Source organism: Choristoneura fumiferana, chromosome Z (assembly GCF_025370935.1).
Source record: "Choristoneura fumiferana chromosome Z, NRCan_CFum_1, whole genome shotgun sequence".
Lineage (NCBI taxonomy): Eukaryota > Metazoa > Arthropoda > Insecta > Lepidoptera > Tortricidae > Choristoneura > Choristoneura fumiferana.
Window position 1 is genome coordinate 31074918 of NC_133472.1, and position 20382 is coordinate 31095299.

The following is a 20382-nucleotide window of genomic DNA, read 5'->3' on the forward strand; positions in this document are numbered from 1 at the left end:
TTGGTGCCTTGGAGTAGGTCTGCAAAAAATTGTTTTATGAAATTTTCAATTAAATCTTAGTTATTAGTTACCTGTTTGCACTTGAAACTATATCCTTACGATTGTGTTTAACCAGCTTTATACCACGGCTTTGGTTGTGGGAGAGTAAAAAATTGATTAGGTAGGTACTTAGCTCTCTCAGAATAAAGGGCTCATTGATTGATTGATTGATGATAGTCTCATGACTTTTTGCGAGGTAGTCTTAATTTTCATTAGATTAATATTATGTCCCAAAACCCCCGTCCACAAGCTAACCATTGGCTTGAAAAATCTGAAAATAAAAACATGATGTAGGTAGTAGATATTTTAGTACATTGTGTCCTAAGGGTGGTAAATAAGGAATTACGAACGAGAGTCTATTAGAATATTTTGTAAAAGAAAAATTATTATTTTTACAATAAATGCCGATGCCCCTGGCTGGGCTCTTGGCCCCGCCGCCCTCCCCCTCCGCAGCATAGCATGTGCCTGACGTGCGTGCGCGAGGTCCTCCCGCAGCTCGGAAGCGCTGTTGCAGGGGAGGATGCTGGCGCTGCCCTCGAGCGCAGCCTAAGGTATCGGCAATATGCTATTTAATACGAGAGCGAGAGGGACGGTACGATACGAAACTCGAAGTTCGTTTCGTATCGTACCGTCCCTTTCGCTCTCGTATTCAGTGTCAGAGGGATCACGCGACACGAACTTCGAGTTTCGTAGCAGGGATGTTACGGAGCTCCGATTCCGTTTCCGTTAAGATGGAACTTCCGTTTGATATTAAACATCCGTTTCTGTTCCGGTTCCGTTACTTTACTTACGGCGGCGACTGTACATGAGCGGCGTACATCAAAAACATACAGAGGGCTAATAATTATGTTTTTGACACTCGCGATCATAATCAAATGACAGTTTTTGATCGCGAGTGTCAGAAACGTTATGCAATAAATCCTCCTACCCTTATCATCTCTTTCACCTATCACACAGGCTCCGATTCTGGGTCCGGTTCCGATTCCGTTTATGGTTCCGATAAACTACATTGAAAACACGTGGTTCCGCTTTCGGTTCCGATAAAACCGCATCCGTTACATCTCTGACACATAATATTTAATACGAGAGCGAGAGGGACCGCACGACACGAACTTCGAGTTTAGAGTTTCATAGTAGCCCTGCAGCAGAAACAGGTGTAGTTAATGTACGACTTGTTAATGCACGCGCAAATAATGCACGGCCTGATAATCCGTGCTTATAATATTGCTCGACCTATTTTTGATTCAAATACTGACCCTTTTTTTGGTGTATACCAAATATTAATAAATTTATATTTTAACAGAAAATAACTTAATTAGGCCCTGGCGCATTGTGGTCACAATGAGGGCTATCGCGTATGAATTCGCCGCTAGAGGCGCTAGTGTAGCGTGAGGTCTCCGAAATGTCAAATCTCATAGTTTTTGGGCGAGCTACGCGGGTTTATTTACAATTAGAATAATTTTGTGAATATTTTGCATTACCTGAAATTAATTATTGCAATTATGCGTTACGGGGCAGTGAATGTCTGTGTTTTGAGACAGTTTTGTCTTTCGGAAACTTTTGTCCTCCCTTTTTTTCCGAACAAAACGGGTCTACGCAACACTGTGGTTGTTCAATATTTTTATGGTCCGGTTTTAAGGTGTATTAAATTAACCTGTCCTCTCCCAGAGGCACAAATTTGTGCCCAAATTCCTTTGATCCTGTTATCCTGGGAGATGACAGATTAAATATGATTTTACTATCATTTTTGTTTTCACGCCCGTAATAACAGACAAACTGAAAGCCACACTTAAAAACCCTCACGCAACAGTGGCGCCATCTAGAAAGACAAAAAACGATAGCTCTCATTGAACCTAACACAAATCTATGGTCATTCGAATCGATTGGATTCAAATTATCACGGTGTACATTATCACTACGTACATTACCCCGCGCGCAATATTTTGTACGCCCTGATAATGCGCGACCATGATATTGTACGGCATGATAATCGGAAGCAATAATGCTTCTTCGGATTATTACGTCGTACATTATTGCGCGTACATTTCGAGTTGTACATTATTGTTTCCCGGAATCTATACAGCGTTGAGTATAGCGACTTTTGAATTTGAGTCTAGCGACTCGATTTTCTAGGAGTTTGCAACACCGCGTTGGATCACATTTATTTTGACTTTGACATTTGGATATTTTAGATAAAAAGTCATAAAAGTAAACAAATCTGTCTGCGATGCGAATAAACAAACAAAGCTCCAAAACAATCATTAGTCTAGTAAATATCGAAAAAGGATGACTTCTAAAAAAGTGAGTTTGATCGAAGGATAAGAAATACACATATTATACTTTTTTCTTTTACCTGTTTTAGCTGCATACTTATATTATATTAAATAATCCTTTGACTACTGTCCATGTTTTACTTTTCCAGGGGCACCCTGTTTTTTATAAACGAAACTCAGAGGCGTGAACTGACTGACACTGTTATTATGCAGGTAATAGAACAACTTATTAACTATTGTTTAGTTTTAATTTTTCTATTTTTCATAGTAACATTACTAACCTACAGTACACTGTTCTTTATTAAACACCACAAAACAGTATATACAGCGTAAAATGTATAATATCTTAATAATAACTTGACTAACTTGTAACAAAAAATAATTGTGACATTTTATTAAAAATATATTTTACACATATTTTCAACTTGTCATTGTAAGTAATTTTGCCTTTAAAATAGCTCCATCCAGTACTTTGTCAATTAAATGAGTAAAGCTTGTTGTTGTTGACAGTTGGTGTTCAACAATTCTTGACTAAAAAGAAGTATTTTAAATTATTTGGGCATCTTGGTTGCTTTCATCCATTAGACACATTTGATTTGGATTTTAAAAATTTAAGTCAAATGCAATGGAATTAATGCTTAGGGAGCAATGTGTCCTTATATTTATAGAAATTTCCAGATGCCTATATAATTTGAGTGTTATACAAAGTAATAGTTCCAAAAAATCTTTCAAAAACAATATTACTGCATGCGACTGTACTAGTAAAGCTACAAGTATATTTAATCATCTATAACTCAATTCACTTTTATGACTTGGCAAACATTACTATTTTGAATTGTTTGTTTAGTATTATTGCATTATACTTGATCTAAGATCATGTTGAACAAACCTCATACACGTTTATATGGTACATTGAGATGGGAATTGTGTTTTTTGTTGACAGCGATAATTATTATTAATTTAACTTCTGCAGGGCATAAACACAGACTTGGATTTTTTGAGTCAACAAAGAATCCATACACAAGAAAAATTTGTCTGGATGTGGAACGAACACTAAGAGGTATTTTGTATAAATAAATCACAAAACATTTACATGTGTACATTGTTCTAGTGATACGACTCAAGCCGTTTTTTACTTGAGTGACTCAAGTTAATTTGTTAAAACTCATATTCAAGTGAGTTACCAAGTCAACTCTGTGCACTTAATTAGTTGTAAGCGTAAGAAGTTATTTTGTTTTTCTTTGTTGATTAATGAATAATGACATAAATAAGGTAAATAATATTTTGTATTTTATTTTATATTACCAAATATTACTAATTTAATACAGGTATTTAACAAATTCTTAACATAATCCTTTCGAACCCAGCCAAGTATGAAAAGAATTACGACAATGGACTTTATGTAAAATTCATGTCAAGTTCAAAATTCAAATGCAAGAGTTATGACAGTGTACCTTATGTACAATCCATGTCAAATTCAAATGTAATTAACCTGCACAATCATAAGGGCTGGGTTCGAAAGGGCTAATCTAATCGAAAATCAGCTCAAGTGATGAATTCTTACTCAAGTAGTAAGGAGTGTAATTAGTTTAGGTACTCAAGTGACTCCAAAACTCGAGTAGTGGCTCGAGTCACAAAATCCAATTTTAGTCACATCACAACATTGTTCCAATGATTTTAAGTTTGTCATAGAGGTATGATGTGAACCTGAACAATCAAATTAAAAGTAATCAAAAATAATACATAATGTATTGTATTGTATTGTAAGGGCCTGTTTCACCACTCATTGATAAATTTTATGTGACAGATATCTTTCATGCTATCTTGGATTGTTTTGTTGCATAAAATACATTAATGAGTGGTAAAACAAGTCCTAAATCTGTTGTATGTTATTAAGACCCACATACATTTTTGATCATTAGAATTTGAAACTAAGGTGCTGTTTCACCATCCATTGATTAGTGTTAACTGACGGTTAAATGTGATGCCGTCTCTATTTGTTTTCTTCAAATAGATGGAGACGGCATCACATTTAACTGTCAGTTAAACTAATCAATGGATGGTGAAACAGCCCCTTAATGTCAATTAGTGAAGTGCTAAATATCTCATTAATTATTATTTGTCCACGAGATTACAATAAATCAAAATAGTAAGATAACAAAATTCAAATTCAAAATTCAAATCATTTATTCAGTAAATAGGCCGCAATGGGCACTTCTACACGTCATTTTTTAAACTACCAGTGCTTTCGGAAAGACCATCATTGCCAAGAAGAATGCGCCGCAAGAAACAAACACCAATAAATACAAACCATAATCTGCGACACGCTTCATCAATACTGGTACATACTTACTACTTACAAGACTACAATACAGAATAATAAAATCAGACAGGCCTCCTCCAAGCAAGCAAAATAAACTTTATTACTAACAAGTACAATACAGAATAATAAAATCAGACAGGCCTCCTCCTCAGCAAATTAAACTATAGTACTTTTCGGTTAGGATGGGTATGGTGACACATGTCATTAAGCAATTAAAGGGTTGTGTCAATGTAAATTTGAATCGATTAATTGCGATTCTCGATTAAATATACTAAGGGTGTGTAATCGACTTTAATTGCGTGACAATACAATAATCTGGTAGTGACATTTTCGTAGTCCGGCCAGGATCGTCTCTACACGACAGAACTCTTCAACAGTTAATGGCATCGGCTTGAAATTTGCTATGCAAGTTTGGGTGACAATACAAGTACAGTCGGCAAAAAAGCTTGTATTAAAAATGAAATTTTTACCAAAAAGTAATTTCTATTATGTGTGTATTTTATTTTAAATTGACACAAAGTTTTTTTGTTTATTTTTAGCTAGGCACAAGAGTTGCTTTCTACGGCCGGATACAGGACCCTGCCGCGCCGATATCATCCAGTACTATTTTGACGTAAAACAGAAAAGATGCTTCAGATTCTTTTGGGGCGGTTGTCAGGGAAATGGGAACCGATTTGAAACAAAAAATGAATGCTATTCCAAATGCCATTTGAATATCACTAATCCTGATTGTAAGTTATATTGTTTCACTGTTTTTTTGCATTTACAAAATAAATAACCAAACTGAGCTACGTGACTCATTTGTGTTTATTTATTAATCTTGTTTTCCAGCCGAGATACCGCATTTCTGCTCTTTGGCGTTTGATTATGGAACTTGCTTTGGCTATTATCATCGATGGACATGGGACAACATAGCAAAGTGCGTATTTACTATTAGAAATCAACCTATCTTTTTTATGTCCACGACCATTTTTTACGTTGACGACCGGATGGCCAAGTGGTTAGAGAATCTGACTACGAAGCTTCAGCTCCCGGGTTCGATTCCCGGCCGCGGCAGATATTTGTAAGAATAATACGAATGTTTGTTCTCGGGTCTTGGATGTTTAATATGTATTTATCTTTATAAGTATGTTTATCCGTTGCCCATTATCCATAGTACAAGCTTTGCTTAGTTTGGGACTCGGTCAATTGGTGTCAAGTGTCCCATGATATTTATAGTCTGGCTAATGAAAGATGAACCTGCAAAACCGCGGCAAATTCAATAAATTTCCAGATGGTATCACCAGGTATTACCATAGAATAAGTAATATAATAGAACAAGTACAGAAGCTTCTCTGCCGTACAGAAGTGACGATTAGGCATAAGAATCGTGCCTACTTATGCTTCTCTGTCTATCGCATGCCTATTGGAAAATAAGTAATTATTTATTTAAAACGATATGTTGAACATAAAAAGGTTAATACGAACATTTTTGAGAAAAAGTAAATCTTAGAAACCATAATTGTATTGACCAGTTCTGAAAGGGACATTACTATCAAAATATTTTGCCATACCTACTAATCTACAAATTCGGTCACCGCATCTAAACACTCTTTTTTTCTGTTTGAACAAGGCTTCCCTCTCTGCTTGTTAGGGTTTTTTTGTTTGAATTTGCTTCTCATGGTTAAAATAATCTGTGGCACACCACTTTTGATTTTTTCGCCCATGTTTCAGCAGTAAATTTCCACACTCTTATTTTAACACACGAAGGTACTAAACTCAACAAGTCACAGAATAGATAATAGTACAAGCTCTTCTCTTTTTCTTATACTCTTTGGTCTGTTTGCCCATGACATTTGAATAATGTTACTCAAATAATAGCTGGGTTCAGCTTTCATTAGCAAAACTATATTTATTTATGTGATGTGTTTTTTTTTGTTAGGGTTGCCATCTAAAAATTTGGCAACCAAGACAAGAAGCGTGAAAACTCTGGATTTTGGAACATTAGCGTTAGCGATTTTCGAATTTCGTGGTAGCCCCTCTGGAGTCTGGACATGTGAACATTTTTTTTTATTACTTTGCGTTCGCGATAAGTTGAGATCTGAGGCCATATTGTCTAACATAAGTACTTGAAATCTCAATCATTTTTCCAACTTTTTTCTGTTATACGATGTAACAACATGAGGGTAGAAAGAGATGGTAATTGCAAACGTCGAAGCGTTAGACAATACGGCCACTGAGGCCATTTATTATCTACCAGCGGACCCGGCCGAACGTTATCCTGCTCGAAAAAACACTACATTAAAATTATGATAACATACCAACAACAGCGCCATCTAGCGGGTCCAATTGCGTTTTTAAATCATCAACCAACATAAAACAACCATCAGCCATAAATATTTGACAACCAAAATTTCGAGGGTTCCCTGGTCAAACCCAACCCTATGTCAAACCCAACGTATGTCAATCTTATTTCATTACTGACATTATTCTACATTTTTATAATCTAAAATACGCCATTATCCGAATATTGTGGATATATATTGTCGATACGAAACCTTTATTTAAACGTGTTCTTTAATTTGAGGGGAGAGTTTCCCGTATCGACGCCGCGACGGGATGAACATTAAATGTTTGACAGTTACGAAACACAGAACATTTGATATGGGAAAATGTTTTTCTTTTATTTTTCGTGAAAGTTCCAATGTTTTTAATAGTTATTCTGCTATTCGGGACGAAGACAAATATAACAAATCAAAACCCATGAATATCGGTCCAGCCGTTCTTTAGTTATAAGTGTTCGAACAAACCCGACTTTGTTTTATATATTAAGATACGCCCAGACGCTGGTTGATGGCATTCGTCATCTCTCTACTCTCATCCTATATCGTATTACAGAAAGGAATGGTGAAGAATGGTGAACGAATGTGATACCGAGTGTGTTATACTTAACTTAAAACTACTAAACCCGGGCTGGGACGCTCCCTAGGCACCCTCGATAGCAACCCTATGTCAAACCCTACCAGACCTCAGGTGGTTGCCAGAACGTAGTAACGAAGTGTGTATGACGGCGGTCCTAAAAGGGTTTATTTTAGTGTTGCCGATCGATAGTCCACTATCGATAGTGTTTCGATAGACTATCGACATGCACTATCGATCGATAGTCTTATCGATAGTATGGCCTTTTTCCGATTAAAACTATCGATTGCAAATATAAATTTTTCGGAAACACTAGTTTATTTCCTTTTGATACGATATATAGATAGACAAACCAAACAAAGTAACGTCGTGTTTTGTAGCAGGCTGAGTTAGTTCTAAGTCCACGCGGACGAACACAGCTAGTACATACCCGGTAGTATAACTTTAATAACCTCAAATATATATTTTTTTTCAAACATCAGTGCACGTTATTTCAGGACGTGCAAACGACGCTTGTATTCCGGCTGCGGTGGCAACCAGAACAACTTCCAGACCCGCAGGGAGTGCTTCGCTAACTGTGTCTCACCGCCCAACAATACCTTCAACAAACACAACCAATACACCACCTGCATCCCTTACATCATCCCAGGGGTCTCCTAGAATACCTGTCCAATTCGATTTGATTTGCTTTTGCTCCTGAGCTGATACATAATTGACGTCGAATCACTCTAAATTATCAAATGTACCTTACTCGTAGGTACAAACATCGCAGGTTAAATGAAAGCTCGTTATAATCTGTGTTCCAGCTTAATTATTATGTCAATTAGTTGACAACATTAATAGAGCCGTCATGTTTTACAAAATATTTTAGTATGTACCGTATAATAATTATACAACGTGTTATTTTTGATGACCAACTTTAAGGGAAACTTCAATGGGCCAAAAAAAGATAATTCCTCCCAGACGTAACGTAACTCTTATATTGATATAATTAATTAGGCGCGGTAAAACAGTGTATGTAACTAAAGAGCTTTAGATTCATACATTTTCAGCAACAGAAGTCTCGTCTATGTCGCTCGTCAAGTTTGTGAATTTGTAGATGATGTTTGTACACAACAATTATTGTAGGATAGAAGTATTATTTATTTAATACTAAGCTAAAGATGTTTTTAACTTTAACGATATGTGAATAAATGACAGGGATGGCGAACGGAAGTATTTTTTTCACACCTCTTATTCAGAAAGTAACTTTTTCATCACACTTGCTCGTCAGTGATGTTATTCCATGCCTGTACACTAAATGACAATGGTCTCAATTGTTCCCGCGGGAATTATGGATTTACGTATAATTTTTCTTCTTATGAGATTTATGACTAGTTTTAAAAGGTAAGTAGGTACGTCATTTCAGACTAAAGAGGTTTCAAGTCAGCCAACGTTTTATTTATGTCGGCGGCCGATCGGAATGGCGGCGTTTCATGATATATATGCCTAGGAATTTCGTGATCTGGCGGATTTTACGATCGGCCGCCGACATTTACATCTTTAAAACTTAGCTAGGTATAACCCAATTTTACACCATAAAAAAATTCCACGCATCATGAAACCTCCTTATTTTACAAACTCGAGTCATTAAAAGCCCTCCACCTCCGGCGTCGGGCTTCTAATAGATTCACGTTAGTAATCCCCTACTTAATGCACAATGTACTATTCCTCCCGACGAGAGGGATCAGTGCAACTTTCCTGTTCAAGGCTTTTCTAAGGTGTTTTTTTGCAAATTAATTTTTTGTTGTTGTTGATTGTAAAACCACGCCATTTTCTATGCTGGTTTCTCTTTAATTATATTTAGAATTGTTTTATTTCAATTTTCGTCGTACTCGGTGTGAAAAGTTGAAAAAAAGTTAGTCACTCGGGAGCAAAATCTTGAATCCCTCATTACGCTCAGGAGTCTAGTTTAGAATCCCACGCTACGCACAGGATTTTATTGTAGAATCCTTCGCTACATTCTGGAGTCAAATGTACCGCTCTCACCGTAAATACATCATTTTGCTCCCTTGTGACACAAATAACTATTATCTCACCTACTCGAAAACCGATTCGCTCGCCATTAAGTGCGAGCAAATAGTTAGGTATTTTCTCCAAGAATCTTTCACAGAGGGCAGACATAAGATTTGAATTCGGAATATGAATTATTGGTGCTCCGCGACACAACCAAGGAGATCGAACTCAGATATTGTATGAATAAATTTACTGGTCTATCTTAACGCATTCACTGCCACCTGACCTCCACTGGTTCCACCGATGCACGCGTGCGTTCAAATTGTATGAATAATTATGACAGCGGCACTGGGCGAAGTTCCGAAAGCGCATATGTGCGTCGGTGGCAGTGAACGCGTTAATTAAAAAAAGTGTGCGAACTACGTCCAGTCTTCTCTGTTCTAGTATTTGAGCTGTCCAGTCTTCTCTGTTCTAGCATTTGAGCTATTTGAAAATAAATCAATACAAATGAACAAATGAGTTTATCCAGTAAGTAGGTAACCGAAGCGCAAATTAACATCTATCTACGACAAAATCCGTTGCTACGCTTAGTAGCTCTAGTGCAAGGTTTCTCAAACTTATGTCCCCACGTACTTACTTACCTGTTAAAGTTTGCAGATGACAGTGAACCTAAAATAAATAAATATATTAATAAAATTGGCTGTTGAAGAAACTAATGTTTTTTATTTCAATCATCATCATAATATTATATATTATTTCTTTCAATAAAAGGTAACAAAGGTAAGAAACATCTTGCCAGTCTTGCAGCCACCTTTACGTAAATCTTATATCGCAAACCCCTATCTTCGAATGGTGAACCCCTGGGGGTTCGCGTACCCCGGCTTGAGAAATCCTGCTGTAGAGCAGTAGTGTAACTTTACCGTAGCACTCTGCATAAAGGTGCGCATCATCTTGATGATTAGTGCTCTTCCACTGCGCGGTTTAAAAGTTCCTTTCTACCTCGCACGTGTAAAATATGGAATGGACGCGGACGACAGACAGACAGACAGACAGACATGGCGAAACTAAGGGTTCCGTTTTTGCCATTTTGGCTCCGGAACCGGAAACCGGCGAACAGCTTGTCGGACACGCCCGAAATAGGGTTCCGTAGCAATTACGAAAAAATTAAGTGATATTTTTCTAAGGATTTCGTATTGTACTATTTACTATTAACTACTTATAATTCTCAAGAAAACTTAACCGTTATAGTTTTCCTTGTAAGTTTGATGTACCTACTTACTACCATCCTGAATTTTTTAAAAAATTTCCACCCACCGGCTTAGATTTTAGAGGGGGGGGGGGACTTGATTTTAATGAAAATAACTTTACAGTTGATATTTTGCAAACAAATCACTGAATCGAAAAATCGTTTTAGCAACCCCCTATCCAACGATACCCCACACTACAAGGTTGGATGGTTGGATATATTGAAAATATTTTTTTTATAAAACTATTTTTTTTTATTTTGTACCATTTTGTCGGCATAGCTTACATATATATTCGTGCAAAATTACAGCTTTCTAGCATTGATAGTCACTGAGCAATGCCGCGGAAGGCTATAAGGGTTCCGTTTTTGCCATTTTGGCTACGGAGCCCTAAAAACACGTTTGAAATACATTTATGCTTACACATGACATGACATGACATGACATGACATTTATGACATGTAATAATGATATTACCAATAAAAGAGTATGAGTATGAGTATCAATCGATTCAATTAAGTATATTAGGGATTAATTCATTTTATTATGCACAGTCCAGTTTTAAAATAGTTTTAAATTTTGAAACTGTTGGCTAAATATGCAAGCTTTGAAAGCGTCACTTCATAAACAATAAAAGAAAAGAAAAAACAGCGCAACAATATTTTTTTTGCTATTTGAATTTTGAACAGATGGCCGGTCCATTAGTCGAGCGTACGTTTTTAAAAAGTTATATTGTTATTTTGAACAAATTATTGTTTTTTTCCTCGCATTCGAAGTGAAAAGTAGTGTTTAACGTGAGACTAAACAACTATAATGCAACTCGAACTATAGCCACCCTTGCTCTGCTCGGGTGGCTAAACATCTCGTATCATTATGGCATGTTTTAGTCCCTTGTTGAACAGTCTACTATTGCATCTTTCTGATAAAATTTACTTACTAATTTTTGTTCTGTCCTCCACTATAGCACCATAATGATGTTTTTACATATGGAACAGTACCTACGTACAGTCACCAGCACCAATATTTGACACAACAAGCGTGCATAACAGCCTTATTCATAAAAAGTTAGAGCCTCCTTGAAGGCTCCTTGAAGGCCCGATGCTAAAAAACATGATTCATAAACGTCTGTTAGCGCTAATCAGTTGATCAAGGCTCTGCTAAAGTTAGAGGACCGTAGACCCTCCTTTATCTCCCTGCTAAGTCACAAAATGGCCGCCACAAGTTTGAACAGCTGACTTTGACAAGAGCAAAAAACCATACCGAAGATATTTATAGTGAAGGCAGGGCTACGCAAAGATTAAAAAAAAAAAAAACTGGAAAATTTATTTTCAGGAATTTGTATTTAAAAATCCTCTAAATTAGCAACAATAAATTAACAGTAAATATGAAAAAAAAATAGGATGATGACAATATTTATGGCTTTTTGCACAACATAAACATGCGGATCGGAAATGGCGGGAAAACAAACATCTCGCTTTTTATTTTTTTCCTGCTAATTTGCTGGCAGCAGTGATGCTGTCAATTTTTTTTTAAATTATCGATTAGGCCATTTTTTGTCTTTGATTTGTCAAGGTGGCCAACATAACGCGTCTAATCCGTCTATCAGCAGCTCAACAACTAGCAGACTGCTAGCAAGCGTTTATGAATCATACTTCTTGACAACCGTCTATTAAGCTTAATCAGTCTGCTAAGTAACAGACCGATCAAACCTCAATTAAGGTTTTTTTATGAATAAGGCTGTATATCTAATACGACTTTATTTCTAGGGCCGGAAGTACGTGTCAGATATTTTTGCACGCTCCGCTGTGGCAGATATTAATGCTGGTGACTGTACCTACTGCAACTGACTGGGAGAGAACTCAAAGCCTAAAAATTAAAAAGAGGAGTTACCACATATTCTTATTCTGACGCAATAAGGCCGTAGTAACATTTATGAGTGGTTCGAATAGATACCTACTTATTTTTGCACTTGAGGTAGGTAAAGACCTACCTATACTTTGAGTATCACAGAGGTTTGTGTGTGTGCGTGCGTGTGTATGTGTGTGAAATTACAGTTTAAGTACTGATTCTGACATGAAATCTATGCCTAGCAGTGAGATATTATGTAGGTTGAAGGTTAATTTTTTGGGGTAGGTAGGTACCTAGCTGAATATAGCGTGTATCTAGGTATATACTGTATCTTGCGTAACATAGGTAATTGTGTACGATAACTAGGAACCTTAACATGAAGCCTTTCGCAATAATAATGTGATAAAGGTGCAATAAAGAAGGAATAACAATCGGTTTGTTATGTTTCAATCTTTGCTGTTGGTTATAGTTGTAGATGTACGTGACCGAAACGTTCGCACAGACGTAAAAATCACAAAGCAAGATGAACTTTTTAAAACAAATTAATTTGTTTACTATTACATTATTTTTGATCATTTACTATGCTAATGCTGTAAGTATTAAAAAACATTAGTACTAACTAGAAATCAATAACTTTTATAAATGATACAAAAATAGATCTATCGTAACTTTAATATCAGATTTATAAACTGAAAAACATACCATTGGTATTTAAAATATTTGTGTTCTTAAATACCCGTAACCCGCGGTTCTAGTCGAATAAAACATTAGATAAGACATTTTTTACTAAATTCTCAAAATAATAGGGAATGGGAGAAGCACAAATTTTCTCTTAAACAATTTAACGTGATACAAAACTGGAAATTAAAATGAGAGATTTAAAAATCATCAATATCTGTTAATATATCAAAGTAAGATATGAGCGAGTGAAGTTAGCATTTAATCTCCTTGTAGAAAAAATAAATTAGGGATTTTCTATGGTGATCCTTATGACCATAAACCATGCATAACGGATCCCTTCCCTGTGTGTGATTAGTAATTGTCAATTTATCGTTCGTTATCACCGTTGTTTTAAAAATAGGTATTTTAAAATTCCTTCCGCAATGCACAACTCGGTTTGTCAAATGATAATATCTGTAAATAATCTTTGTATACAACTGTCCCCGGTAAATCTTGCAGTGTTCCAATTGTGGAGCTCAAAACCAGGCCAATGAAGGAAGCCAAGGAAAACTCATTAAAGTACCCCTGCCCAACGGAAAATATATTTACCGCATGCGGACCATGGACTCTCCTTATTAGCACAGCATAACGACGACGCCTGTAGTTTAATATTAGCAATATTATTTTCACACCCTTCGTTTCATCATGCCAACTACTTCACTTATCTGGTTCTTATACAACAGGCGAATTATCCAAAATCATATAAAACAAAACTACAAAACGGCGGTGCTCGCTCCACCACGCTGGCCATTGAAATACAAAAGATCATAAATCAACTCAAGGAATCCAAGTTGTTAAAGAAAAAAGAAAATTATATGAGCCTTTTGGATGAAATGAAGAAAATATATCACACAACCGCAAAACCTAGAGGAGGGTGTCCAAAATCAAAAGTATTGAAATGCAGAGGTTAGCGCCATATTCATCGAAAATGAGGGCGTAACCATGATAAAATAAAAGCATATTTAATGATAATACGCCACTGGATTTATTTTATTTATGCCTCTCTCTACCTACTCAATAATAAACTGGATTTTTGGTAAGTATGTGCATAATTATCGGCAAAAATAATGATGATCAAAAATTGTATCATCAATTTCATCTATCTTCTACTAAACAATAAACCTAGTTGGTTTTGTTTTAAATTATATATATAGTACCTCATTGAATACAACGGTACGCTGTACAATAATCGGACTCTCGAAGATCGGACTCAATTATACTTAATGGACGCACGAGGAGGTTAGGTAAGCTTTATCATCATTAGGTAATTAAATTATCTTAAATATTAGTCTTATTCTTCCTTAGTAATTGTATTATTATTCGCCAATGTCAAGTGTGAAATACCATACTCAGCGGCAAAAAATTTGGCCCGTTCTACATACAAAATTGCCTATTACTGCATATTACATTCGAGGGCCAGATTTTTTTCCGCTCACTATATTTAAGTATATGCGTATGAGTAGGTAACTAATAGTAACTAACTCATAATGATAGTCCAACTTAGAGAAACCGACAAAATGCTCAACTGGCATACTTCGAATCTGTCCTGGCTCGACTAAAGTGACCGCGGCAGCGCTGGAAGCTGAAGGGTGTACCACGAAGTTCGAAAAAATCGAAGTTCGTATCGTATCATCCTAAGAGAATCTTCCTCTCGGACGGCAAATAAACCCTGAGCAAACCCTGCGAGCTATGTAGGTAGTTTTTAGCCAAAGAGGTTATAAAAATAGGTGTATGTACCTACCTTAACTTAACCTCTTTCTTGTCTTAAAACAAGTGGTGACCTCCTTTTAAAAATAGACTAGCATGAATCAAAGAGCGGCATGAAAAATATTTTCATACCTGTCATTGTAAATCAGTGCGTATTTTGTAAAAAAATAAATAAAAAATTATAAAATAATTATGTCGTATTCAAACGATTTTCGCCCTTATTTCATTCTCGTAAGGAAAGAAGAAGAGAAAGGTGACAAGTTCGCGAGAATCAATATGGAAGTGAAACATACGGCGATAAAAGAACCACAGAATCCGTTCACGAAGAAGACAGTTTTCACGCAGACTTACCCCACAAAGCTGGTGCCTGCTGCTCCGCGGAAAGCCTGCTGCTATTATTGCTCCTAAATTTCTTACACCATATATTATGCAAAACAGGGCGGAGGGTCTCGTCAAGCCAGACAATAAGCGACCCCTTATGCAATTACTCTGCGTTGTGTGGACCAAGAGCCTCGGCAACATGTTAGGTGCTTCGATGAGACTGATATCCTGCCACAAAATGTCTACGAACGTTTATCTTTTCTTCTTACAGTCTTATAGACATTTAGCCGATTATCTTGTTGTAGACTTAATTGATTTGGACAAAATGCAACCACAAAGTAAGAAGGAGCTTCGATAGTAGGTTTGGTAACTTTTTTTTAGGATTATTTATACTGTATTTTATTAAAGGTATATAGACTGTACTGTTGTTTTATAGTTCTTTACTGTGTTTCATCTTGCCTCACGTACCTATATTGCTAGATTGCTCAACTTTCCAAGGTGAACCTGACACGAAATAAAATTACAACCACTTTTCCCGATCCACACGTTTTCCCGTCTCAGCAGGCCTATTAAATTCCCACATTCCTAGATAGACTGTACCTATTAGTATACATAGATAAGCATTGCATATAGACAGATCTAGGCGACATAGTTCTCAAATTATGTAAATATTAACAGTCACGAGAATACATTGGGAAATTTTGCCGTGAAATGAAAGCTTGGAGGTGCTGTAGCGATACCTCAACACGCGCCCCGGACTGGCGAAGACCCGGATTCAATTCCCGGCTACAGCATTTCCTTTCTGGTTTTTTAATATGCTCTAATTACATGTTGAAGTATACTTAACGAGAAAAAAACGCAAAATCGCTACCTAACTCATAGATGTAGGTAAGTACAAAGAGTTAGCATTTAAAACCAATATCCTAAGGGCCAAGGCACTGAACAATCACTTCTAATCAAATTAAGCTGTATTGCCGTTCAAAGTATCCTCTCCTCGCCTCCTTAGCTAGTTTCTTTTACCTTACCTACCTTAAACGCAAATTGTAGCCGAATTTCGGCATTTGAAAACAATATTGTGGTAATAGTCTGTAAATATAAGCAAATAATAATATTAATAATAAGCCCCTCACAAACCTAACTCCACGTCCGATCCGAACACCTGTGATCACGTGAGGGGCGGACATTGGCAGCTATTTACTTACTTAGTTAATAACCTACCAATGGCTAAAGGAGCAATATAGTAACGTAAGTATGGAAACGGGACGTAATAGAATAAGAGTACCCCAGGCGGGTACCAGCAGATTGACGATGCTGGAGAATCCCGCCCCGAGCGCCGTGACACGCAGCTCGGGCCGCTCCACGTATTGTGGGGGGGAGCAACGTACCGCGAACCGAATTAGCGTAACCGATAAGCGCGACGCCAGTGCCAGAGGCTGTGACTCAGGTGGCACAAATCACCCCACGTTCATCATCACCAATTTCATCAACCCATAGTTTATTCCCGTCACCGGAAAGGGAGAAGGTTGGGTTAAAACTGAATCCGGCAAAAACTAGAGTAGGTAATGACAAAAGGAGAGAGAATCACTATAAATGTAGGAAACAACCAAATTGATTATAAAGATGAATATATTTACCTGGGACAGCTAATACCTACTTAATAGATGATAATCCGATGCGCAAAGAAGTTGAAAGAAGAATAACCAATGGCTGGAGAAGGTATTGGGGTTTGAAAGAAATTATGAAAGATAAAAACCTTCATATGAGTATAAAAAGTATAAGGAAATACTGAATTATTTAATCATGCCTTTCGTCTGTCTGTGGCCGTTGTTATAGAGTCTTAGATTAGTTAATATATTATATCGATATGGGGTAAACCATACAGTAATTGGCCACGGTACAGTAATTGCCTACTTGAATTAATTCAAAAATTTACAAAGAAAAGTGGTGATAAATCATAACAAATATCATGTTAATTGTAATAATCTAGTCGCTTTTATCATTAAATTATTTGTGTTATTGTTGTTTCATATAAAAAAAATCAAGTGGGCAATTACTGTATGGTTTACCATCGTTCGGATCCATCGTTCGGATCGTTGCCGATTTTTGGGAAATTAATTAATTTTGTAACTTTGACTGTGTCGGATATCTTTGCACTTGACTGTACAAAAATTCAATCAAATACAGAGATATGTATGGTCAAAACTACAATTAACCGCAAAATTGACATGCCGTTAAATATATAGGAAAAATGTACTATAATTATTACAATATTTTCAATACTTCCCTACCATCCTGTTTATTTTAAACAAAGAAATAGGTAAGTAGGAGGTTTTGAGCAACCGCTGCCTGCTGCTCAAAATAATATATAGAGCTAAAAAATATTTTATACTAATGCTAAAAATTAGATCAACTTTAATGACAGGTAGGTAGACAACATACTCGTGGCTTACGTTGAAACCAATTAACTCAGATAGGTATTTAGTAAATATGGTTACTATGGAACCATTTGACTCTTGAATAACCGTAGAACGTTCTCACAGTAACTACCTAAGTTTCATAATTATTTTCCTTGTCATGCGATGCTGTGTCATTAGGTATTGCATGACTTTTAGTGTGAAACGGTTCCACAGTAAGGATAGTACCAACAGAACTGAACTACCGCGGCCAGGCGTTCGTGTCGCGCTAATCACATCGCAGTTTACACTAGGTATTATGTGACGCATTCGATTGAACATTTTTTTGCAATCGTAAAAGCATGACTAAGCTAAAAATAAGCATAAATTGACTTGCTATAGAGTCTTCATTCGCCATGGCATATACGAATACAACGCGTAAGCCTAAGTACCTAATGTTAAAATAAAAACTGTGCGCGACTGCGTAATTTGAACTGAGTCTTTATTAGATAAATGAAGGAAAGTAAACATACACCATACTCATTATCTCGATTCTCAACCGTCTTTCTTGTCTACTGTGCAGTCTGATAGTAGACGTTTGTTACAATTAATTAAGGAACCAGAATGCAGCTTCAAGAAGATGATGTACAGCTGGAAGCTAAAGATCTACTGGGGAAACAAAAGGAGGTGATGTAATTTTTGTTTTATTCTAAAGACAGTCTTATCTTAAGAGATAATACTAGATTAACTCACTCGTTAGATTGCACTGAAGTTTATTTAAAGTCGACGCTGGCGCGTGGATGGAGATATGAGCGCTCGAGATTTTAGGTTTAAGATTACGTTTGCGGTTGTCATTATACATATTTAAGTAATAGCTCATGCGATTATTTAGATCTTCGGTTTATCGTACATGAAAACGAATTCAAGTCAGTGTTCTGAATATGCACCAAATGAATTTTGCGCCACTCTTTCGGCAACCTTATTTATAAGAATATTCTCCAAAGTAAGGTTTCGAGTTTCTAGAATATTCAGCAAGTGCACAAAGTAGGCACGAGTAAATGTATTTAATGTGACTTCTAGTTTTTTTAGTCAGAATCTCCATTATTTAATAATATATATATATATATATATATAAATAGGATCAGCACCATTTCATTTTTGATTCCCCAATATTATAGAAGGTTTATCTTGTATAAATTGTTTTATTTTAATAACAAAACAAAAAATTTCCCCCATAATTTTATTGTCATATAATTTTTTTGATTTTTTTTTACTTTAGATCTGATTTTAAATTTAATTATTGGAGCTATTGGAGCATATATAGTCAAAATACCATATACGGGACTTATCACGCTATTTTTACACAAGTAATATTTACCTCGACGTTTCGGCAACGTTACAGTTACACATATATGTATATACTAGCTTTTGCCCGCGGCTTCGCTTGCGTTAAATTTGGAGTAACATACATTTACTTTCTGCGATCCTTTTTTCGTGTTTTGATAAATTTTTCGGAGGATTAGGTAGGTATATGGAAATACAAATACAGACAGATTTTCATAGACAGATGGTGCAAATTTTGTAATACAAAAATCGACCTACATACGTAATTAATTATGATTCTAACCAACTTTGAAACCCTGCTTCGTTGATTCAGGTTGGAATTTTTAGAAAACGTTAAAGTACATACTACGCGTTTCTTTTGCCCGCGACTTCATATACGATATAGGATTATATCTCGAGAAATTGTAAAGTTCCCGCGGGACATGTATTACTGTTAAGATCTATTTTAATATTGTTAATTGTCGATTAGAGACACATTGTAGCTTCTAATATTGAAATAATTTGAAAATCTGCCTCAAAATTGAAACTTATTTTTATTCTGCGGAAAGTTTGCAATTTTTTTTAAAGTATGACCTAATGACAATCAGGGATAGTGTATCTTTCTATTGATAAGCGATGACCCCCAACAAACAAAGAAAAAAACAAAGTTAAGATATTTTCCTATTCTTTTTATTTCTCTAATCTTTGCCCTAGTGCACCTCTGCAATTTCCAAATTTCACACCGTAGCATGCTGAACGGCTGTGTTGCTCTGAAAATGAGCTCTGGTTGAGTTTGAAACGCGTCAGTGTAAAGTGGTGGTGGTGATGGATTTGTGTGATTTGTGTGTTCTTCAGTGTGGAGGTGGAGGAACTGCATGAACACACATTGCATGGGCACAAAAGTAGCTATCATATAGATCGCGGGTGGGCAAAGTAATTGTGTCTCTATTTCGTGTATCTATGCTATCAGCCTTGAGGAGTTCCGCCATCAGCAGACGACCCTGGCTGCAGCATCAGGCGTGTATATCATATAAACGCATTGTCATTGAAATTTTACAATCATGTAAATTCTTTTGCGTGTACCATCACCTTTTGAGGAGTTCCCTTCTACGGAGACGATCCTCGCCAGGATGAGCAGGATGTCACTGCTAAATAATTGTTACCAGATTTACATCAGTTTGCAAATCTCCGTCCCCAGTTTTATTGGTTTAGCTTATGCTTTTCTGAATCAGTTTGGTAAGTATATAAAATCCTCTTTATTCGTTTATCCCGTGGGATATTCGGATAATCTTTGAAAC

General features: G+C 36.3%; 1 protein-coding gene and 1 long non-coding RNA gene across 2 annotated transcripts; both read left to right on the forward strand.

The window, feature by feature from the left end:
* The first annotated feature begins 2922 nt into the window (after positions 1-2922).
* LOC141434170 (BPTI/Kunitz domain-containing protein-like) lies at positions 2923-8743 on the forward strand. The gene is made up of 5 exons (XM_074096521.1): positions 2923-3085; positions 3286-3372; positions 5175-5366; positions 5467-5554; positions 8031-8743. Exons 1-5 carry the CDS (start codon positions 2938-2940, stop codon positions 8191-8193), a joined length of 678 nt encoding a protein of 225 aa, XP_073952622.1. The 5' UTR covers positions 2923-2937; the 3' UTR covers positions 8194-8743.
* A 4248-nt stretch (positions 8744-12991) lies between these two features.
* On the forward strand, positions 12992-14314 carry LOC141439489 (uncharacterized). The gene is made up of 2 exons (XR_012452599.1): positions 12992-13212; positions 14024-14314. It is a non-coding gene; the product is annotated as an uncharacterized lncRNA (long non-coding RNA).
* Positions 14315-20382: the final 6068 nt, after the last annotated feature.

Bases quoted from the DNA above. Each gene is read 5' to 3' on its own strand.
- LOC141434170 (XM_074096521.1), top strand. From the start codon at position 2,938: ATGGAATTAATGCTTAGGGAGCAATGTGTCCTTATATTTATAGAAATT. The intron at 5,367-5,466 runs GTAAGTTATATT...CTTGTTTTCCAG, and splicing joins GAATATCACTAATCCTGATT to CCGAGATACCGCATTTCTGC. The intron at 5,555-8,030 runs GTGCGTATTTAC...ACGTTATTTCAG, and splicing joins ACATGGGACAACATAGCAAA to GACGTGCAAACGACGCTTGT.